At 39.1% G+C, this 23,508-nt stretch overlaps 1 protein-coding gene and 1 long non-coding RNA gene across 3 annotated transcripts in view; one reads left to right on the top strand and one right to left on the bottom strand.

The window, feature by feature from the left end:
• The window catches only part of LOC139040976 (uncharacterized), a 57,462-nt gene extending 49,038 nt beyond the window's left edge, over positions 1-8,424 (bottom strand). For both annotated transcript variants that reach the window (XR_011495370.1, XR_011495371.1), the window contains exons 1-3: positions 8,285-8,424; positions 5,345-5,433; positions 3,934-3,990 (exon numbers count right to left, since the gene is read on the bottom strand). This is a non-coding gene — a long non-coding RNA (uncharacterized lncRNA). The remainder of the gene's footprint in view (positions 1-3,933; positions 3,991-5,344; positions 5,434-8,284) is intronic.
• A 221-nt stretch (positions 8,425-8,645) lies between these two features.
• On the top strand, positions 8,646-22,262 carry CCT8 (chaperonin containing TCP1 subunit 8). Its single transcript, XM_014866392.3, has 15 exons — positions 8,646-8,886; positions 11,314-11,404; positions 12,126-12,205; positions 13,618-13,767; positions 14,276-14,456; positions 14,569-14,630; positions 15,603-15,740; positions 16,634-16,812; positions 17,495-17,561; positions 17,634-17,721; positions 17,812-17,927; positions 18,473-18,544; positions 18,623-18,787; positions 19,122-19,241; positions 22,039-22,262. The coding sequence occupies exons 1-15, from the start codon at positions 8,827-8,829 to the stop codon at positions 22,114-22,116; spliced, it is 1,647 nt and encodes a 548-aa protein (XP_014721878.3). The 5' UTR covers positions 8,646-8,826; the 3' UTR covers positions 22,117-22,262.
• Positions 22,263-23,508: the final 1,246 nt, after the last annotated feature.

Genomic DNA, 23,508 nt, shown 5'->3' with positions numbered 1-23,508 from the left:
TGCTACAGCACCTGAATTTAAGCCATTCCTTTATGCAGTATTAGAAAAGAGGACCAAGCGCTGACAAAGTCATTTCTGGAGCTTGATATTATTAGTAGATGATACTTGCTACTTTTACTTTTAATGGGAGAGAGGGGAGAGTCAATTAGCTCATCCAAAAGTAATATTGAATACTAAGAAACAAGTAAAAAGAAAGGGTCAAAACATGCCTGTTTCACTCATCTTTACATAATTCTTTAATTGATCAGGAGACTGTTCTTCCACGCCCAAATCTTGGCACTGGTGTTAAGATGCAAATTCTACGTAAGAATTAGGACTGGGTTCATTATGGTAGAGTTTAGCCCACAACTGGTTCCCATCCACAGAGTCAAATACCAAGTAAAGATCAATAAAACTGTGAACAATCATGTCTTGCTCATGAAAGATTTCGCATGAAATATACAGAAAGAAAAGTAATTTACTGTGGAACAGCCTTGTCAAAAGCCTGCTCTTTGCATAGAATATTGGCCTGAGAAACCCAGACTTGCAATGTGTCATGGGAAACTAGCTAAAATGTTTAAAAGAAAAAAACAGTAATCTGATAAATCCATAATTTGAAAAGAGTGGAGGATTTATCTTTTTTTCAAAAAGGGGGGAAGTGGGAGATATACATACTTTGGTCCATCAGAGCAAAGTTGGAAAGGCCAGCTACCAGCAGACCATAAACAATTTTAGTAACAGAAAATCTTCACGAGGTAACTTTTCATTTGAACTTTTTAATCAGTAAGACTATGAAAATAAATGTTTCCTGCATGTACTAGAGAGAAGCATTTTATCTCAAATTAAAAATTTGAGAAAAGGGGGTCTCTCATATTGCTCGATATTGGGGCTTCTTCAATTTTCCTCATCAGGTTCGTCTCAAAATCATTCCTGATTCTCAGTTCCAGGCCAGCCACAAGGGATTAATTTTTAAAAACCAAAAATTTTTGAAAATCAAGAGTGAAAATTGGATTTGGCAAGACCCTAAATGACTTCCGAATTTCATCTCACATGTTAGCTCACAAGCCTGGTCATGACTGTTCTCAGCTTCCTAACGATCATAAACACAGGAATTGTCTCAATCAGTGTCCCACGTAGGAAACAGAAACCACTCTAGGTATTACAAGTAGAAATGGTTTTACTACAAAGAATCAGATGCTTCAAAAACCCACTGTGGGATGGAGAAGCCAGCTCTAAGATGGGCCTCCAGGAATAAATCCTGAATGTCACAGAACTGCCCTTCCTTGGGAGGTATATTTTCTGTATGATCAGAAAGACAGAGAATCAGAAGTCACTGCTGGATGGCCTGAGATCAAGAACACACCCTCACAGCTGTGATCTAGAGAGCAAGAAGCCAGGAGGAGGAAGTTGTCCCCATCTCCTCAGCTGCCCCTCCACACAGAGCAACTACTGCAATAGTGATGCCAAAAATGCGTCCTCTAATGACTCCGCTCGCTGGCAAAACTACCAAAGAAGCATGAAAATAGACCTTGTCTCCCTACCACCTTCCAACCCTCACATGAAGGCATCTAACTGGTGGAGACTTATTAGATTCAGAACCAGAACTTCAAGAGAACCTAGGAAACACAGTTTCCACTCTCTGGCCTCTGTAATACAGGACAAGCGAGTCAGTCTAGCAAGTCCATCAGAGGAACCATGGCAGGAACTCCCAATTTTACTAAAAGAGGGACTGATGAACACCATTCTAGTTTATCAACAATCCATTCGTAAAAGCTGAAGGGAAACTTCTGTCTCAAGTGCCCTAAGGTAGAGATTTCATCATTCTCCAGTGATCTAAGGCATCACCAATAGAATTTAAATGTGTCTGACTCCATTTCACCTTCCTCATTCTCATACTCTAAACAGCTCAATCATGCTAGGCACAAATAGGAACCACAGCAACGCAGCCAACATTTAAATAAGAGGAAAAGGATCACTTTCAGCCAGTTCACGATCTCCATTCTCAGAATGGTAATGAACAGGGAGTGATTAACTATAATATATTTCATATCTTTTTATTTTTACCTTCATCCAGAAAATTCTAAGGGAGCTATGAAGCACAGCATAGCCTCGAACAGATTGACTAGACTACTTATGAAACTCTGAATGTGGGCCACACTCATAACTCACTTTGGGACAAAACAGTCACAAAGCATTCCTTACACTAAGGTTACAGATGATCCTGGCTTCCTGGTCACCATTGAGTGTACCCAGAATTCTTACTTAGGCCAAGGCAGCCATAGAGGCTGGTGGTATCCTTGACTTGAGGATTCAGCAGAACCTAGGGACTTTTTCATTGGATAGCAATAAACTGAACCAACCAGATCTTCTCTCTTGGATATTTAAAACTGAAACACACAGAGACCCACCTGAGGGGGCGGGGAAGCTGAGAGATACAGAGAAAAGGAAGCAAGCCAAAGCTAAGACGTAGGGAGAAGAAAAAGAGGTCAGCAGTGGAAAGAGGTGACGAGAAGCAGATGCCACTTTGGTAGAAGCCATAGAAACAGAGATAAACTAAACTATGAGAATGGTAACTCAGAGACGCCCAGCCTATGGCGGTATCCAAGAAAAGTTATCTGGCTCTGGGGACAGTTGTGCGATTTCTTACTTTTTTATAATCCTTAATAAACCACACCCTCTACAGTGATCCTAGCAGGTAAATTTCCTTTCCTTGCAAGCTTGAAGTGCCTAACTCACACACCACTGCTCCCATGTTTATCCTATGTGAACTCTCCAGGTTTATCCTGTGTGTTAGCATTCAAAATGAGCAGACTCCATAGGCAAAGGAAGTTGGGGAGGAATTTACCACTCAACATGTCCCTGAGGTCCCCATAGAAGTAGCTGAGGGGAAGGTTAATCTTCTCTCTCTCAACGGTTCGAGGTTTGAGGCACGTCTCCATCTGTTTTTTACCAGGCTAGGTGTTCAAATGGTTCTTCCTGCTATGGGGTTCACAGAATCAGTGAACGTCCAAAGATGACAGAAATGTGGCCCAATACCCAAGCAGACAGCAGGTGGTCTGATAAGGGCAATATATGCATCACGGCAAATCTCACCTGATTTATCAGAGAAATTAATCAGGACAAAAAAAATTCCTAAGAGAATAGGGAATGCTATGGACAGAATTGTGTTCCCCCCAAATTTATAAGTTGCAACCCCAACTCTTAATGTAACTGTATTTGGAGATGTAAGGATGTAATTAAGGTTAGATGAGGTCATAAGGGTGATGCCCTGATACAATCGGATTAACGTCCTTATAAGAAGTGACATCAGAGACCTCACACACAGCAGGATGGTGGCTGCCTACAAGCCAAGAAAAGAGCCCTCAGAATGAAACCTACCTTGCCAGCACCTTGATCTTGGACTTCTCAGCCTTCAGAACTGCGAGATAATAAATTTCTGTTGTTTTAGCCACCCAGTCTATGTTTATTTTGTTATGGGAACCTGAGCTGACTAAGAGTGTTTGTTGGCCATCATCCTCCACCCACCAGAAGTTTGAAAAATGTGAGCATCACTAGCACCTCCTTACTTCTGAAATATTTTCCCTATAACTAGGAAAAGAGGGACCTAAAACCTTAGCTATAAGGCCTCCTGCAGTCAAATGATTAACACAGCCAGAATAAACAGAGAAAGTTTGCTTGAGGTTTTTAACATAAGGTAATATAAGAACCTTTTTTTAGGCCCCAACTATGCCATATTCTAGTAGAGGAATCTTATTCTTGGAAGGAAAACAACCTCCAGCTAAACAACCAAAAATAGAAAATAGACATATTGGTCATGGCGTAGGGACTGATATCAGCAAATCTGCATGTGCCTATATGTGCTCAGCATCAGTCTAGCTGCCTCTTCTGAATCTAAACATGGCCTCCACCACACCAGTATTTGGAACACAGGCTCTCTGGACCAAGATACCGTACCTGATGCTGAGCTCACAGGAGATTCAATCATCTGGAGAAGATCCTCTTTGATTGTCCCTAGAAAAAAGTGTCAAGAGTGACAACTGAAACCATCTACACCCACATAGCTTGCTGTCTATATTAGTATGACTTTACTATTCCAATGTTTCCATCAGCATAACTTTATTCTAGGAATCACTGGCCCAGGAAGATAAAAGTTGTAAATAACTGAGGGCAAGCCCCATGATGTAGTGGCTGAGTTCAGCACATTCCACTTTCTTTTTTTCTCTCTTTTTTAAATTTTTTTAATTGCAGTAACATTGGATTATAACATTATACAGCTTTCGGGTGTACATCATAATATATTTCGAATTCTGTGTAGATTACATCATGTTCACCACCCAAAAACTGAGTCCATCCCCTCACATGTAAGCCTAGTCACCACTTTTGCCCTCCCCCCACCAGCATGCTGCACTTTTGTAGCCCAGGTTTGCAGGTTCAAATCCTGGGCAGGGACCTATACTGCTCATCAGCCATGCTGTGGCAGTGACCCATGTATAAAGTGGAGGAAGACTGGCACAGATGTTAGCTCGGGGCAACTCTTCCTCAAGCAAAAAAAAAAAAAAGATGAAGACTGGCAACAGATGTTAGCTCAGGGATAATCTTCCTGAGCCCCCCTTCCAAAAGTTGCAAATAACTATATTTTTCATTCCAGAAGCTTCCTGAAAGATCCATCAACTCTTCAAGAGAAAGCATCAAATGACAGTTTCATGAACCCCCAAGACTCTTTGAACCCACTGCCTCCAAATCCTTACCTTGCTGTGCCCATCAATCCTATATCGTGATCTTTACTCAAACCTCCCATGCTTCTGCATTGACAGACTTTCCTTAACCAGACTTCAAAAACTTATAAATATCCTAACTTTGCACACCCCTCCCCAACTGAGATGCTCCTAAGACTCTGACAAAATAGTCCTCTGACTGCAGTAGAATAGAGCTGTCAGCTTTGTCTCAGCAACATATTGTCTTGGTGATATTTTAGGATGCCAGTATTCTATACGTGTCAGGAAATAATCAAGGATAACCAAAGGGTGTGAGATCTCTCGCAACATGGGGCTGGAAAAGTACTACCTTACAAGAGTGGGCAGGAAAGGTAAGCATCCAAATGGAATCGCAAGGCAGGCCTGAGCACAAGGAACATCACTGGAGTAAGCCATCTGAGGATAGCCACAAGGAGAAACAGTGCCAAGATCCTTTAGTGGAATGGCTCTGCCATGGTGCCATGGCAACTTTGCATGTTTCTACACAGACCGTGCAGGCAAAGGCTTGCCCCAAGCTAATCTGAGTCTTGGCAGAATGCCTTGTGATCTTCCTGGAACACAAGTGGATGGGAGGCCTATGAAGAGCTTCTCTGAGGCCATTTCCCTCTTACCTCCCTATGCCCTTTAGGAAGCTGTCATGAGGCAGTTTTTCATCATCTCCAGTGTTCTGATGAGGTGTGGATCATCCTGCCGTACCCTCCTGCAGTAGAGAGAGGCAGAATATAAAACTGAGTGGCTACAGGCCAGAGTTAGCTCCTCAGCAGTTGGGTATCCCACAACTTGCATTACAGTCTCCTGCTTCCTCTGGTTCAGTGTTATTCTTTTGATGTGTGGGATAATGACCTCAAGGAGCTGGGACCTTTGGCCATCTTCCTTTCATTGTCAATGTAAGTGATAAACTGTCTGATTCTAAAAGTGGCTCACTGTATCTTTACCAGCCAAATCAGTCAGGAGTTGGCCCTGACCTTGCCTTGTTTCTTGACAGAAACTTCACGAAGCTATGGGATCAACATGGAAGTCTGAGGCCCAATCTAACCCCCGACCTCACCCCTACCCCACACATAGAAGGCTAGGAATGGGAGGTTTACGGGGAAATTAAGACACAAAAATAACAATTACACTGGAAGAGTACTTCTTCATACTCTATTGGTTTTCCCCAATCCTCCTGGCTTCCTGCTTCACTCCTTACCCTCCAATTGGAGGGAGTTATCTGGCTTGGTGGGTGACTGACATGGGGCCACCTTTCTTGCTTACACGAAGTTAACCCTTAAAAAGTCTATCGTCCTCTTTTCTGCTTCGCCATTCCAATTTAGGGCAAAGCAGCGATCAGAGACAAGAATGTCTGGGCTTTCACACTAAGCCATATCCTCCAAAGTCCATGATACTTTGAATCCCAGTCGCCTGACTCAGATTTCACTTTGGTGACTATTTCCAAACTCCAAGAGAGAACAGGGGTTGCCTTAAGTCCAAAGAAATTTGATTAAAAATTTGAGAAAAACTTTAAATTTATAAAGGAAAATTAAGAGATTTTCACAAAAAAAGAAATTGAAGTTAAACAATAAGCCAACACAAAACGAGTCATAAAAATCCAAAGTCAAATAAAAAGAATTAAATTTTGATGGAAAAATAGTGAAAACTAGGATGATACTGTAACATGAAATAAATAATACATATGGGGGAGGGGAGAAAAGTCAGAAGAGTAAAGATTTGATGGGAGTCGGTAAAATTAAATAAGAATACCAAATAAATTAAAATATATAGATGAGGCAAAGACATTAAAACAATTGTGAAGTACAGAAGTTAAAACTTTAGGCAAACAAAAGAAGTGGGGAAAAACAAAAACAAAGTCACTGGAAACAAATGGTGACCTGAGTCCTTATCAGAGTCTTGAGTTGGCTTAGACATCGCCAGCCCAAGAGTGCAGTTCTTCCTGAATGGGGAGGCGAGGGGGCAGACACTCCCAATCCACAAGGCCCTGGCTCTCCCCTGGATGCTGGAGGCCATATTTTCAGTTGGTACCTAGCACGAGGGTCCTGGGCTCTTGAATCAAAATAGCAGAAGCCTGCAGCCTTCTTGGCCTTTTGCAAACTCCTAATCAAACCATTTCGATTGCTTTGTGATGTTCTCTAGTTTTACAGCATGTACTTCTGGATGAGAGGAACAGAGACCACACCTCCCAATTCTTTGGTCTCCTCTTCCAGACACCCATTTGGTCATCCATTCATTCATTCAACAACTATTTATCGAGACTTTACCCCACACAATGCCCAGTGATAGGTGATGGCAATACAGCACCTACCTACTGGTTGACAAAGAATACAAATAATTTTGTCATTACAGCTGTGATAAGTGCTTTGAAGGAGGACAGATGTTAGGAAAGTGACTAACAGGGAACATCTTGGGAGTCACAGAAAGCTTTCTAATGAAAGTGTGTCTTTATGAGGTAGAATTAACTCAGCCAAAAGGAAATGGGAGAGCACTCTACCTAGAGAAAAGAGCAGAAGCAAGGCCCCTGATGCAGAAGAGGTAAAAGACAGGATCAACTATTTGGGCTACTATGGCCAGAAGACAGAGAGGAAGATACATGTGAGCTAAGCAGGGACCAGAACCTAAGGCCTGCAGCCACAGTAAGGATTTGTGTTTCTTTTCTTTTCCGGGTGAGGAATATTTGACCAACTACTTGGATCCAATGAAAATTTTGCCCTTGATATTTTGATCCTATAATTATGAATACACAGTTTAACCCAAATAATACAAAATTAATGAATTTTCATCTAAAAAGCATTCTTCTTAGTAATTAAATCAATTTAATTTCTTGACAAATTACCATACATAAGATTTTAATTGATTTCAATTTCCTTTTTAATGGATTAAAATTAATGTTAGATCAATTTTTTATTATAAACTTTGCATGGAAATTTGATTCATCAATTGTTTTGTCCTCAAGTTTAATTTTCCATGGTCCTTATCAAGATTTGATTCCTTAGTCATTTTTACTTAATTAAATTTTATCAATTCTCATTTTTAACCCCTTTCAGTTTTATGGCATACTAAATCTGTCCCAATTTAAAGAAAGTAATTTGCACCTGTTCAAGAACAAAAGTGGAGGCAAAACGTTCTGCTTCGCGTTTTCTGTATTTTCTGCAATGAAAGTGGATTGCTTTCAGTGTAAGGTTATTCTTAAAAGTGCTCTATGACCATTCCATATTTTTAAAATCAGCCACGTGTTGACGCGGGAAGACAGAGATCAGGTTTTAAAAGATTCTGGGAAAGAAAGAGACATATTTCCAGGAAAAAGCAGAAAAGAGGACTACCAACAGTGGTTAAGAACATGCATTTCGCCGTGGGTCTCATCTGGCTAGGAATCCTCTTTTTAACATTCCCAGCCCTAGGATCTTGGACACATTGTCGTTTGTAAACTTCACTTTCCGCTTCTATCAAATGGAGATAATAGTTCACCCCTAAGTTTGACCATTCGCTGAGATATCGCACGTAAAGCTAATAACACAGACCCTGACACATATGGGCACTCAGTACTTAGTTATCCTTACAATTCTTAATTATCACCTTCCGGTCCCAGCGCTTCCTACAGAGCCCAAGACAGAGCAGACGCCCAACCATAGATTTTGGGGGGATGACGGCAGATGCTCTGCCTCAGGAAAAAAGGGAACACCTGCCCTGACGCTGCCAGTGGGTCTGGAAAATTAAGCGGAAATTAATTTTAGGAGACAGGCGTTCCTTCTAGATCAGAAATGGAAACACGTAACGTGCCGTCCACGGACTCTCGACTGCGCAGTCGCGAACCAGCCACAACAGCGTGGTCCGCCTGCACCTGCGTCGGCCGGACGACCGAAGGCGCGATCTGCGATCGGCCCGATCGATCGACCTGATCGAGGATCGTCAATCCAGTCTGGGCTGCGGGAACTGCTCTTTCTCGCGAGGCTTCAGACCAGGCGGCTGAGGAAGGGGCGGGCCCCGCTGGAGAAAGAGGAGGGGCGTGAGGCCGCGGCACGCTGCGTTCCCAGGAGGCTGTGCGTCCCTCTCGTTGCCTCCGGATCTGAGTGAGCGCGTGAAGGGTCTCTGCATACTGGTCATGGCGCTTCACGTCCCCAAGGCCCCGGGCTTTGCCCAGATGCTCAAGGAAGGAGCGAAGGTGAGGAAGGGAGGGTGAGGTGGGAGAGCCGGCGCAGGGCTGCGGTGGCCGCAGCGAGGGAGCAGGGCCTAGTAACGCGCCCGGCGTGCTCCCCGGACAGTCGTCGGAGGAAGAGAAGGTTCTGGAAAAGGAGGTGTTCTCGGGAGGGCTTGGCCGCCGCGGCCCGCGGACATTTCCGTCCTTCTCCGACCCCGGGGAGGGTCGAGGGGGCAGAGGCGGCGGGTGAGGGGCAAGGCCGCAGGATTCCCGTTTTGCGCTAACTGACTGGGCAAGCGTAACGCCCTTGTGCATCTTCCCTGCATCAGTAACCGGGAGGTGAGATTGCTTTGGGCGACTGCCGAGCCGATTGACACACAGTTCGAGGATTGGGCGATTCGAGGGGAGAGGCGAGGAGCAAGGGCCGGTTCTTGGCACCTTCCTTCCAAATGAGAAACAGAGGGTTCCGCGCTTAGTTCGCAGACTAGTGCATTATAGTAGGACGAACATCACTTACAACCCAAATGAGCTCTTGTCTCAACTTATGCTAGCTACCTTGTAAAACTTGCCCACCAGAGTCTTTCTTTCCTCATCTTTAAATTGAGATTGGACCAAAAGGTGCTACCTTTAAGTCGTAACTGTCCAGCTTACGTGTGTAACTCGCAGATAAGTGACGCCCTGGCCTGAATTGATGAGACTGCTTTGTTTTATGGCCAGGTCTTGAACGTAATTTCAAGAGCATAATTTTTAAAAATACTTTAAGTTTTAGGGAACTAGGTTCTTGTTGGCAGGATGCACTTCGGGGATAACACGAGTATACTAAATAAATATCGGGGTTTAATGTCAGTATTGGTGAAACAAATTGGCTGAAAATGACATCGACTGGTTACTCTTTCTTTAAAAATTCAGGCTGAAAACTGTTCGTAGTTTCTATTCTCCTGAAGCAGAAATAATAGTCAAATAAATAAGGCTAATTTAAAGTAGTGACAAAGGAAATAAACAGTACTGTGGGAGAGAATGGCAAGAAGAAAGAAAGACTGCCTCCAAAAAAAGGCAAGGGTCCAAGGTAGATAGAACAATTAAATAAGATATTCAGGGAAGAGCTCTTAGCTCAGTTTCTGAATGACAGAAGGAACCAGCCAACACTAAAGAGAGGAGTGTCCTGGACTGAAGGACCAGTAAGTACAAAGACCCTGAGGGTAGAATGAGTTTGACCTGTTAAAAGGAAGCAGTAAGAAAGGTGATGGTACTGAAGGTCACCGAGGGAAGGCAAGAATGGAAGAGATGAACTTACAATAGCCTTAGGCAGTGGCCAAACCTATGGGGCCTTGTAACCCTGAGGAGGGATTTACATCTTATCCTGAGAGTGACGGGAAACTACTGAAGGGTTTGATGGCATCTGATTGATGATCAGAGGGCTGTTCCTGGGGGAAGCGAGATGATGTAAGAGTATAAGCCAAGAGATCAGACTAAATGCTGTTGGAAGAGTCTGTCCCTTGTCGATGAAGACGCTGCTTCTAAAGTGGTTCTTAACCTTCTTAGGATCACAGTTCCTCTTATCTATCTAATAAAAGCCACGCCTTATACCCCAGAACAGACTGATAGAACTTTCTGCAGTGATGGAAGTGTTCTGTATCAGTGCTGTCCCATATACTGTCCACTAGCCACATGCAGCAACTGGGCACTTGAACTGTGGTTAGTGCAGTTGAGGAACTGAATTTTTAATTACTTGAAATTTGAATAGCCATATGTGGCCACTGGCTACTATTTTGGGCAAAGCAGCTCTAGAAAAATGTTCACATGAACAGTATGCTCATGAAACCTATCTGAGGCCACAGGTAAATCCCAAGTCTAAAAAAAAGTCCAGTGTAAAATTTGCGAATTTTAGTACTGTGAGCGATTCAGCAGGTTTTCAATAGGTACACATTGGAATTGTGTTGCACTTCAAAAGCCTGTACACTTTAGTCCCTAAAGAGTTTGGGGACAGGTATATTAAGTGGGAATTCCCAGTGAACATGGGACTGCTGGCTTTACAATGCTCAGGCTTTAACACAGTAAGAAAAAGTTCATACTGCATTTCAACTTTTAGTCAGAAGGTCCTGGTAAACTCTGAAAAGGTGTTTGTACCTGAAATGGCTCCATATGCTGTCTCTAATCAGTCTTAGCACTCTTCCTGCACTTTGCACTGCATCAAAAAAAAATTACAGGCTTTGTGTTTTGATATATAAGTAGGTACCTGTGGTGCCTAAAATTGTCGTGCTTTATTCATTCAACTAGTGAGTAAATGTATGGATCATTTCTGAATACCAAGCACCATGCTTTCCATACATAAATCTTGCTTGATTGAGTCAACAGTCCAGTGAAGTAGGTACTCTTATTATTCCCTCCATTTTACAGATGAATCAGTTCTTGTTTTCACTGGCCTGTCTAATCAGAAGTTTTGTTTTACAGCATTTTTCAGGATTAGAAGAGGCTGTGTACAGGAATATACAGGCTTGCAAGGAGCTTGCCCAGACAACTCGTACGGCATATGGACCAAACGGTAACTTCTAAATTCACGTTTTAAAAGATCCAGTACTAGAACTTTGTGTACTAGCTCTTTCAAACTTGTTCTGAGGATATTATATTTAAATTGACAGTTTTAGCCATCATATAGTGTGGCTTTGAAAGTTATTTCATCATTCAGTGACACCAGTATAGTGTTTCCAGTTTTTAATTGGCAACCTATATCTCTTTAGAAAAATAGGAATCAGAATGTTACTTTTTATCCTGTTGAGAGGATAGAAGAATTATGGTGCTGTTATTATTGAGATAGTACTTAATGTTCATTGTGACAAATGGTGAACAGTTCTTTTACGTAAAGTGACATTATAATTTAAGGGAGAAAACTCTCTCTTGCTTGCTACCATCAAATGAATTGATATAGATTTAGGGAGTAAGCAAAAAACTAAATATACTTTTGAGTAAATTATTTTGGTCTTTGTACATTTTAATATAATTTATTTTTATTGAACAAAAAATGTGATGAGGTTGGCATCCTCCCTAGAAAACATTATAGGAGATTAGAAAGGAAAATAATAGGAGGATGTGGTCAGGAAAAGCCATGGGGCTATGAGAGAATCTTAAAGAACAGGTTAGTATGTGTTGAGTTCTTGCAAAGTTGTTTTAAGAAATGGATACAAATTTATATTTCTTGACTAAATTTTTCTTGGGTATTTGGCGAAGGATTTGAGTAATGAATTTCTTTTTCTGTTATTTTTGAGGAATGAACAAAATGGTTATCAACCACCTGGAGAAGCTGTTTGTGACAAATGATGCAGCGACTATTTTAAGAGAGCTAGAAGTAAGTTTAAAAAGCCAAGAAATATTTTGGTGACACCAGAAATTGAGTATATTTTAACAGAGGAAAAACCTCTTATTTCAGATTCGACAATAAGGGACTGTTTTTTTCAACTTGAAAATCTTTTACACAGATTTTCATAATTATAGAGTTCTCTTTAACGTGTTAGCCACTCAAAAAAAATCTCCTGAGTTATTAATTTATGGAGGAATTGGTTGTGTCAAAAGTGTCTTTGCTAATAATCATACCAATTTGAATATGTTGTCTTGTTCTATAGAGTGTGACACTGAAGTGAATTATTCCATAATGCAGAAACAGCTGATACTGAAAACTGTGGTTTAAAAAAAGAAAGTCAAACCACTGGCTTTGTTAAGATGATACAATCAGTTGGTGGAATTTTGCTTGGTTCACCTGTAGTTTTGATGTTACAGAGTCTATAGAATAGATACTGCCAGCAGGGTAATGTAAGGTGTGAGACCTGAGCAACATACAGAGCCCTTCCTCGCCTAGCTGCTTTGTAATTGATGGATATGTTCAACCTCAGGAGTTTTCCTGAACTTAGCTCTTAAACTATCAGAATGTAATCCTTTTAAGTGAAACTTATAAATCTGTTAACATTTCTCTAACTTCTTATATAACAATATATTCTTAAAAATATGTATTGAACAAAAATTTAATTCCCCATGATGTTTGCGGAGGGACTTTTCACTGTGACCATGAATGTTACATGCAGTGATGTTCTCAAGAGTTAGTCAGGTGTGATGAGGATACTGTCTTCAGAATAAAACCGTAGTGTCGACTTCTAGTTTTCTCACTGCTATCAGTTGTTGCTCTAATGTTGCTCAATTCTAAAAAAAACACACAAAAAACCAGCATCTAAATCCCTAAGGGAAAAAAAAAAAACAATTTTGGTACATTTTTTTGAAGAAACATTTTTTTATAGTCCCTTTTTTTAAACCACAATTGATACCCCTTACAATAAAAGTATACATAGAAATTGAGACTCATGACCAAGTTAAATGATGTCTCTTAGCTCTCCTGAAGCCTTTTTTTTAAAAAAAAAAAAAAAGTCTAGACATAGTGGTTGGAATTACTTTGTTTTTTAATTTAGTGCACATATAATAATGTTCTCAACCTTAAGTATGGAGATGGATGACTGGCCATCAGAAGAAGGTGCAGTTGGAAGTTGCTTTCATGTGTAGTGATGCCTTTGTGCTGGTAGGCCTAGAGGGACTTGGGGTGTCATCTTGTGGCTACGCTGTGAGTAGCCTATAGCAGTGTGATCGAATGGAGTTACCTGGCCCACAGGCAGAGTGCAGTGTATTAATTTAAGAAGAATGGAAATGAATGACTTTATATTGCTTTGAGGATCACATGTTTTAACTTGATATTTAAATTCAAACCCCTTCTACCAGGTACAGCATCCTGCGGCAAAAATGATTGTAATGGCCTCTCACATGCAAGAGCAAGAGGTGGGAGATGGCACAAACTTTGTTCTGGTATTTGCTGGAGCTCTTCTGGAATTAGCTGAAGAGCTTCTGAGAATTGGCCTGTCAGTTTCAGAGGCAAGTGTTCATTTTATAAGGTACTCCTATTTAATTTTTGCCTGTGTATGTGTCTGTGTGTATATATATGTACACACACACCCCTATTGCTTCAAACTTAAATAAGAATCGTTATCATAGTAACAGCTAACATTGAGCAGTTTACTGTGTGCCAGGCATTGTAGTACATATGCTTCACTTGCAGTATATCCTTCTATCCTTACAAGAACCGTATGAGTAAGGCCTATTAAGAGTAATCCCATTTTATTTTATATGAGGAAAATGAAAGTTGAGTTGGAAAATCTTAGTCAAGATGTTTTAGCAAGTAAGCAACAAAGTTAGCGTTCAAATTTGAGCTGTCACCAAAGCATACACTTTTAACTAGTAGGTTCTGCTATGAATATTCTGGAAGTACACCTTCTCATTTTATACTGAAAATCGATATCCCTTTTCATTTGGTTACCAAAGTAAGCTTTGTTGTGTCAAAGTGATCTCTTAGAAGAAATCAACTTTGCTCTTTACATTTAAGGTCATAGAAGGTTATGAAATTGCCTGCAGAAAAGCCCATGAGATTCTTCCTGATTTGGTATGTTGTTCTGCAAAAAATCTTCGAGATATTGATGAAGTATCATCTCTACTTCATACCTCTGTAATGAGTAAACAATATGGTAACGAAGCGTTTCTGGCCAAGCTTATTGCTCAGGCATGTGGTGAGTAAATAGCAGTAAATGAAAAGATCCAAAATAAAAATGTCTTAACATGAGTAAGATGTTCTTGTTGTTGTCCCAAGATATCTTTTGATATGTCTCATTTTCTTAACAGTATCTATTTTTCCTGATTCCGGCCATTTCAATGTTGATAACATCAGAGTTTGTAAGATTCTGGTAAGTTTAGAAAATGCATTAACATTATCTAGATAGGTCAATTGTTTTTTTGCAAAAAAAAAAAAAAGTGTTAATCTAAACCTAAATTTTACCTCAGGTTTTGGACACTTAAGACTTTGCTGCCTTTTGAGGCATTATTTATAATATTTTAATATTGCTAGGTTGTGGTACCTGTTAAATTTTAAAGGGTTTGACATTATCTACTTGTAAAGTCATCTTTTTTCCATGACAGCATGAAGGATGAGAATAGTACATAGACAAAATATTAATTTTTTGCGTTCTTCATTTATGCTAAATTATACCAATAAGCTTAGAAGGCAATTTCTGAATGGGATGGAAGTTGTCCTGTTGCTCTACAATAATGAAATTCATACTTTAATGTTAGTATTGAAATAAGAGTATATGTTTCATAAAAATGTATGTGCTTGATATAGTAGAACTTAGCGTTGTAGTGGTTTTGTACATTCGCATTTGCTAGTGTAGTTGAGTTTGGCTTCCACAAGCAGCTGTGCTAGCTATGTGGGTGTGTATTTATATGTATGTTGTGTGTTTTCTGACTCCCTCTGTGTACGGTCGCCCCTTCCCCATTAAATAGTATGCTTCTGAGATCAGAAACTTTGTTTCCTATTCTGTCCCCAGTACTGATGGCTGTGCCTGGTACATCAGCACCAAGTACTTGGTGAATGAGTGAATGAATGGCTTAGAGCAGTTGCTCTCTATCTTTGCTGCTTCTGAGTACACTGAAGGACCCCCTCCTCCACCTCCATAACAGTGGCTCATTCCCACAGTGGTTCCTTCCTTGAGTAGACTGCTGTGCTGTGTGTGTCTACCACCCTACTCCTTATACCCAGTCACTGCCTTGGCATATTACTTTATTTAGGAAAGGATATTTTTGGTGCATGCAGAATCAGCAAATTAGCCCTAATGTTGTTTTCGTGAGATCTCTGATGATTTTGTTATTCAACTCCTTAGGGCTCTGGTATCCATTCCTCTTCAGTATTGCATGGCATGGTTTTTAAGAAGGAAACTGAAGGTGATGTAACATCTGTCAAAGATGCAAAAATAGCGGTGTACTCTTGTCCTTTTGATGGCATGATAACAGAAACTAAGGTACGTAGGCTTCAGAATCTTTAAAAGGCTATGGTTGCCCTTTCAGATTGTTTTATGATTCTAAAGTCTCAAGATAGACTTTGCTCTTAACTCAGTGAACACTGCATAATTATTGAAAACTGCAGGATCCTGTTTTTTAAAATCAGATTCATATTCTTTGAAGACCTAATTCAAATACTAAATATTAAATTTGAAACATTAGATGGTGACGATATTATTTATATTCCAATATACAGTCACTGACTTCTGGTAGAATTTACACACTCAGCAGTAGAATGCTCACTGAAGAGAATATGAGCACTTATATGCTCTACATTAAAATACTAAAAGAAATGTTGAGATTCTGTAGCATCCTGAAACAAAAACATGCTAATAAAATTTTAAATTGCTAAGTTTGTTTTTAAAAATACGTGTTATGAAGTTTGAAGGTTACGTTTATAGGTCACTTCTGACTTCGTCCCTAGAATTAAAATCTGAGTTGTTGATGGTTTTAAGTTTCACAGATTTTGAGGGTAGCAGGGGTGGTTGATCATTTAGTCTACATTTTAGAAAAAGTTTGAGAACAACGTTGTTTTGGTATACTAGTTGACATTTGTCAAAGAACAAATGCCAAGACACCTGCCCAACGTATCTAAAATTACAGTATTTCCCCAACTTTTCCACCAAAGTGCCTGTAACAGAGCATCAGTTTGGGGAGTGGAGCTGTATAGGAGCAAGTTGAGTTTCTATTAATTTCATATAGATTTTGTATTCTGCTTCATAATGCATGCATATTTATCTTAATATTTCCTCCCAAATCTTTAACATAATTCTTCAGTAAAATCTTATTCTGTGACTTTGAACACCAAAGAAGTAAAATGGTTTTAAAGAGAACGTTTGCTTATTTTCTGTAGGGAACAGTATTGATAAAGACTGCTGAAGAATTAATGAATTTTAGTAAGGGAGAAGAAAACCTCATGGATGCACAAGTCAAAGCTATTGCTGACAGCGGTGCAAATGTCATAGTGACAGGTGGCAAAGTGGCGGACATGGCTCTTCATTATGCAAACAAATACAATATCATGTTGGTGAGGTAAGAGCTGTGTTATATTAACCTATAACGTAAATGGCTTTTTGGTGATGTAACACTGAACAGATAAATTAAGCACATCAGGAAAACTTAAAAAAGGGCAAGTATAAGGTATTGGATCAAATAGCAGAAGGACTTGACCTACTTAGGGGGACAGGAAATACCTATGAGAACACTTACATTTAAGCTGAGAGCTGAAAGACCAATCAATAGCTGTTGTTACTTGAAGACGGAGAGGGAACAGCATTCCAGGCAAAAGGAATAGCTTAAGAAAGCAGACACAACCTGGTGCATACTGTCAGCTGGAGTGTGGGATGAGGAACATAACTTAATCCATAAACACATGGGGAACACAATTCCTACCTCTCCGAGCACCTATTCTAATGTGCAGAGTAAATCACAGCTCTCCTCCTCACAGAACAGGTGACTGCCCGAAGTGTTTTAGAACGATAAACCCTTGACAAGCTAAGGAGACAAGAACTCTCCCAATTCCAGAATAATGCCATAAATGCCTTTGTATGGATTGTACAATGCAATCCAGACCTATTCTGAGCTTGAACCTGCAGGATAAAAAGTATGTGACTTGGGGACCAGTGTACAGTTTCCTGTTTAATCTTTGCATTTTATTATGGGATCTGATGGAATTAAAACTTCTCTGAAGGTCTTGGTTTTGTTTTTTTTAAAGGCTGAACTCAAAATGGGATCTCAGAAGGCTATGTAAAACAGTTGGTGCTACAGCTCTTCCTAGATTGGTATGTATTTGGGACATTAAAGGATAGTCGAACCTATGGATTATTTTTATTACAACAGTTACTTTCTTACAGACAACTCCTGTCCTTAAAGAAATGGGACACTGTGACAGTGTTTACCTCTCAGAAGTTGGAGACACACAGGTGGTGGTTTTTAAGCATGGTAAGTATAAAATGGTATGTATAAAATGATAAAATATGTAAGTGTGGGGTGTTTTTTTTTAACCCTCAAATATATTTAATTTATTCACAGAAAAGGAAGATGGTGCCATTTCTACCATAGTGCTTCGAGGCTCTACAGACAATCTGATGGATGATATAGAAAGGGCAGTAGACGACGGTGTTAATACTTTCAAAGTTCTCACAAGGGTTAGTATTAGCAGTAATCTTGATTTAGTAATTTGTAAGCCCTCAAAAAAACAGTTGGCAGACTTCTGAATATTGAGAACTTCCAAATGAATGGCCTATGTAAAGCAAAGCACCTTTTTTACTTAAGACTGAAGTGTCCATTGCTGATGAGTATGATAGTTTTCTAGAATGATTATGCAAAGGAATAAACAGCAAATCAAGACTTTGTTTTTTTTACCTGTTTTAAAGGGATAGTTTATGGTTGTTTTGATTTTGATGTACCTTATGTTGCTTAAGCACTATCCTTAGTGCCATACCTGGAAATGCAGATAAGGTATAGCGCTGGTCTAATTTTTAAACTTTGGTCCTCCCTTGTCATATATGTACATTAAGATAATTTGCCCAAATGACTCCATTTTTATAAAATTTGTAATTAGGATTTGAGTAACATTGCCTGATTGGAAACTCTTAGTCTGGTGGCAGACTGGAATCGGATGATTAGAAAACTGCAAACTGCTTCTTAGTGATCTATTTTTTTTTCCTTCTTTTTTTGACTACTATAATAGGATAAACGTCTCGTACCTGGAGGTGGAGCAACAGAAATTGAGTTAGCCAAACAGATCACTTCATATGGAGAGGTATGGCTTTCTCTGTATAAACTGACTTTCTTCTTGTTGCTTGAATAAAATACAGTAATACACACACCTTTGTTTTAGACATGTCCTGGACTTGAACAGTATGCCATTAAGAAGTTTGCTGAAGCATTTGAAGCTATTCCCCGGGCATTGGCAGAAAATTCTGGAGTTAAAGCGAATGAAGTAATCTCTAAACTTTACGCCGTACATCAAGAAGGAAATAAAAATGTTGGATTTGATATTGAGGTATTTGAAAAAAAAAATTATGAGCGTAAATTGTTTTACTTTGTGAATGTATAACCTGAAAACAGAAGTAATAAGTATTAAAAAAAGTGAAAAAATATTCTGATTTGTAAGCAAATGATTTTCACAACAATTAGCTTTTACAAATAGTTTGATAAAGAATTTAGTTTTCCTTCTGTTTTTATTAGTAACCTTTTGTTTTACCGTGTGTATAGGGTATTACTTTTGCCTAGTTACTTTGCTAGTACTATTTAAGGAGCCATGCATTTTTATTATCGAGTATAAACATTTTCACATAAATTAAAGTGAAAGAATGAAAATTGTTTTGTGTTCACAGGCTGAAGTTCCTGCTGTAAAGGACATGTTGGAAGCTGGTATTCTAGACACTTACCTGGGAAAATATTGGGCTATCAAACTGGCTACTAATGCTGCCATCACTGTACTTAGAGTGGATCAGGTGAGTGAAAGTGAAATTTTGATCTTTAAAGTACTAATTTTCATATGGTTCAGTAGTAGTTTCCTAGAACATAGTGCAGTTCTCATTCTGTTCAAAGGAGTATTCCTTTACCTTCCTCTTAGAGCTGCTAAAGTGTCCCCCAAGACATTATTTTTTTCTTCTATTATAGTTTTAAATTGTACAGAATATATTTCAGCTTATATGAAATGAAAATCTTTCCAGTGAAAGAAACCTTTGCCATTTTTAAACTGGAATGGGTAAAAAAAAAAATCTGATTTAGATTAATAGTTTTCAGACTTTTTTACACCTAAGAATCCCTTTATACAAATAATCTAGAGAGGAAGTTTAATACATAATATTAATATGGAATATAAGAAGGACCCTAAAGCCCTGAAGCAAACATTGCAGACCACCAACTTGAAGGAAAAGGAAGCCTCCAGTTGTCCGTGCAGATGATAGGAGCAGGGCGTTTGAAATTTTTTCTGCTGTGACAAATTATGTCTTGAGGTACTGAAAGATCTTAAAGGTGTTAAAAATAATAGTATTTCTGCCATTTTCTTGAGGAATTGTGACAGAGGAAAAGTGGTAAAGACTATTGTGGGTTCAAGAGATAAACCAGAATTCATAATTTTTTAAAAAAAAAATTTTTTAATGTTTTCTAGTAAACTTTAAATCCATTTTCCTAGAAATTATAGAACCGATTGTTAAGCAATGAATTATCTTTAATTAATGAATAGAAAATTATAACTGTGGGAAACACAGTATAAATCCATTACGTGAAAATCACGCCAAATTAATCTTAGAAGAGGCAAGTTATAGGTAGAAATTAATGGAAAGGAAATTAGATGTATTCTAAGCACAACAAGGACTAGTTGGTGGTAGTTACAGCAAAACTAATTTCCCCTCAGTAAAAGGAAGAACTTTACTCTTAACTCAAGATGACCAAAAGTGGAACTGGATATCTCATTTCAACTCATTGGAAATAAACAGAAATTGGATGTTCGTGTACTCAGTGTGTTAATAGGGTGTTCTTATATTGATGTATCAGGTAGTTTTTAGTGGAAGAATATGTTTTTGGAGTTTTTAAGTAAAGATAATGGAAGGCTAAGGAAATGTTTGTCCTACAAGTTAAAATAGAAGGGGACAGGGGAAGCTAAGTAACCTGAAGCATGAGGTAAACAGAAATTGTAATAGTGCAAGTTTCTGAACTGAGGAACTTTTTGAATGTCACTTATCCAAGCGAGACAATAATTATAACAAGTGCTTTGGTCAGAAAGGCACTTGTGAATTTTGGTTTTAAACTGGGAAGGGTGTCTTTTGTTTTACGGTGAGTGAGGATGTTCCTTGTTATGTGCCCCTGGTCTTGGCACCCTGTATGTAAAATCTGTATCTGAAGAACCTATCCCACTACGTGAACCAGTTTGTTTCTGTAAGCTTGTATGCTTTAAGATAGTTGTATGTAATTTTGTATAGTATATATTCTGGAAAGTGACTTGCAAATTAAGGTCTAGGCTTTGGATGATGATGTAGAGCTGGATTAATCTTTGTTCAAAAATTCATTTCACTAGTTCTCAAATTATGGTCCCCAAATCAACAGTATCACCGTCACCTAAGAACTTGTTAAAAACAGAAATTCTTGGGCCCCACCCCAGACCCACTGAATCAGAAGCTCTGGAAGGAGGCCCAGCAGTCTGTTTTAAATAAGCCCTCCTGATAATTATGATGTACTAAAGTTTGAGAACTACTGTTCTAGGTACTTTTTTAAAAATCAAGCTATACTTCGGTTCTAAAATTATACTTAATGCTTTTAATTCAATTTGAACTTACTGTAGATTAGTAAAATGTTATGCCAAGAATTTTAGGTTTAGATTTCTTGAAGTTTCTGAAAAGGGTGTGGAATCTATTGGAGGTGGTAGTGAAGATGTTTTAGTTTGTGTTTCTTGAGATACAAGCCAGACCCCTTGATGGCATACAGAAAGATCTCTTAATCATATAAATTTGGGAAGCAACAAATAAGTAGTTCCAGTTTTGAGATTCAGAATGTATATTAGAATTTGAGGGTTCTACTTTGAGGAAAGCCAACTAGTTCAGTTTCAGCTTCATTTTGCTTTGAAATTTATTTGACCCCAAAGCTGTCACCACCCCCTTTTTTTCCCTAAACATAAATCCTGTAAAAATGCTAGATGGTTATACTTGGAAAATGCTGGGTTTAGTGCATTGCAGATAAATTAGAGACTCCTGGTTTGTTTTTTTGAGTTACCAGGGAATTGGGTGCTTGAGTTTTTTGTTTATAAACATACTTCTTGCCATTTGAATGGTTCTCATTTATAGGTACCTAGAACATTTCGGTGTTGAACTTAATATATATATATTTATATATCAACCACTTTAGATTATAATGGTAAAACTAGCAGGTGGATCTAAAGCTCCTAAACCACAAGGAAATTGGGATAGAGATGGTTGGGAAGATGACCCTCATATAAATAGCAAATCAGGTGCCAAACTGATTTATGCCAGTAATGCATGCAAATATTTTTCACATTTAGCTCATTGGGTTATTGAAGTACCTGTCTTGGAATGCCCTTCACTAATGTGTATAGATTTTGTTGCTGTTAACGACCACAAAAGCAGCAGGAAACTCTCGCACTGCTGGAAGCTAACAGTCATGCTACAGTGTTTCACATGCAGTGTCAAGATGACTGCTTAATCTTGAATCGAGCTCACAGAAAAATATTCTTTCTCTTTCTAAAGGTTGAGTTTGTAGGTATACTCTTAGGATTTTTGTTTTGTTTCATAGATCATCATGGCAAAGCCAGCCGGTGGGCCCAAGCCTCCAAGTGGGAAGAAAGACTGGGATGATGACCAAAACGACTGAATGGCTTAATTTTTACTGTAGGTGAAGGCTGTATTTGTAGTAGTACTCTAGGAATTGCCTGATGTTTTCATATTCTCCTTAAATTAAGAAGTGTTTCATGTTTGTATCCTTGACTGGATGATATAATAAACATGTTATTACCAAAAGCCTCAGTCTGGTGACCTCTGTTCTTTTATCTCAGTGACCTGTCTCAACCTTGTTAATGAAATTAGCTGTGGGACCTAAGGCAAGTCACGTAAGTAATTAGGGGCCTGTTCCAATTTCTGTCTGGCCTGCCGCTTGTTTCTGCACCCAAGATTTACTGGAACATAGCCATGCTCATATACTTACATACTGTCTGCTGCTGCTTTCTACAAGGGAATGGCAGAATTTAGTTATGACAGACCAAATGGCCTGCAATGCCTAAAATATTTATCTACCAGATGTCTGTCAACCCCTGAACTAGATTTTGAGTGTTTTTTTCAAAGCTCTGGAAAACTTAAGGCTAGAGGTGATTTGTTTCAATTAGTAATGAATGATTTGTTGAATGGCTGCCTTATATTCTAGTAGCAAAGTACAAAAATACTTGTGATGTATTTACAGTTGTATTTCCTAACATGTATGAATTAAAAAGTTTTCATAAAGCAGATCTTACTTTTCCTTAAAATCAGTAAGGAGTTTTGAAAAAGCTAAGAACATTGTTAAAAAGTTAAATTAACTAATTATACAGGACAGGTGCCACTGTATGTTGGTTATATAAGGTCCTGAAATAAAACTTTGCAATTGTACACTGTTTTTGGTATTTCAGAGGAATTTTGGAAGCAGTATGGCTGACTGGGTCTTAACATAAACTCAACAAGTGTTAGGAATGATACTTCTTGCCTAGGGTTCACTGTATGTCAAATCCTAATGAAGAACCTTGGGGCTGAACCAGTGGCACAGTGGTTAAGTTCACGCATTCTGCTTTGGCAGTCAGGGTTCGCAGGTTCATATCCCGGGCATGGACCTACTTACCACTCATCAAACCACGCTGTGGCAGCATCCCACATACAAAAAATAGACGAAAACCGGCACAGATGTTAGCTCAGGGCCAATCTTCCTCACCAAAAAAAAAACCTTGCAGGAAGTTTAGACAGGCTTGGTATCCTTAAGGCTCCTAGGATTGCATGCAACTTGAAAACACTGATTGGCTTGGGTAAAAACAACTTATTAGGACAGTTAACAGGCTTGCTCTGGCATGCTGGCATTAAGGGCATCTGGTACCCAATTACTTGAGTCCCAGGAGTGTCTACCTTGGGTTAGTTAACAACTGCACAAAGGAAGTGCAGTCAGGCCCAGCTTATGCACACTGTATGGCATCAGAATAATTATGTGTTTCTCCCAATTACTACTACTCTCAAATCTATACCTATC

The sequence above is a fragment of the Equus asinus genome, chromosome 18, assembly GCF_041296235.1.
Source record: "Equus asinus isolate D_3611 breed Donkey chromosome 18, EquAss-T2T_v2, whole genome shotgun sequence".
Taxonomy (NCBI): Eukaryota; Metazoa; Chordata; class Mammalia; order Perissodactyla; family Equidae; genus Equus; species Equus asinus.
This window is presented reverse-complemented; position numbering and strand designations above follow the sequence as displayed.

Bases quoted from the DNA above. Each gene is read 5' to 3' on its own strand.
- CCT8 (XM_014866392.3), top strand. From the start codon at position 8,827: ATGGCGCTTCACGTCCCCAAGGCCCCGGGCTTTGCCCAGATGCTCAAG. The intron at 14,457-14,568 runs GTGAGTAAATAG...TTTTCTTAACAG, and splicing joins GCTTATTGCTCAGGCATGTG to TATCTATTTTTCCTGATTCC. The intron at 14,631-15,602 runs GTAAGTTTAGAA...TCAACTCCTTAG, and splicing joins TCAGAGTTTGTAAGATTCTG to GGCTCTGGTATCCATTCCTC.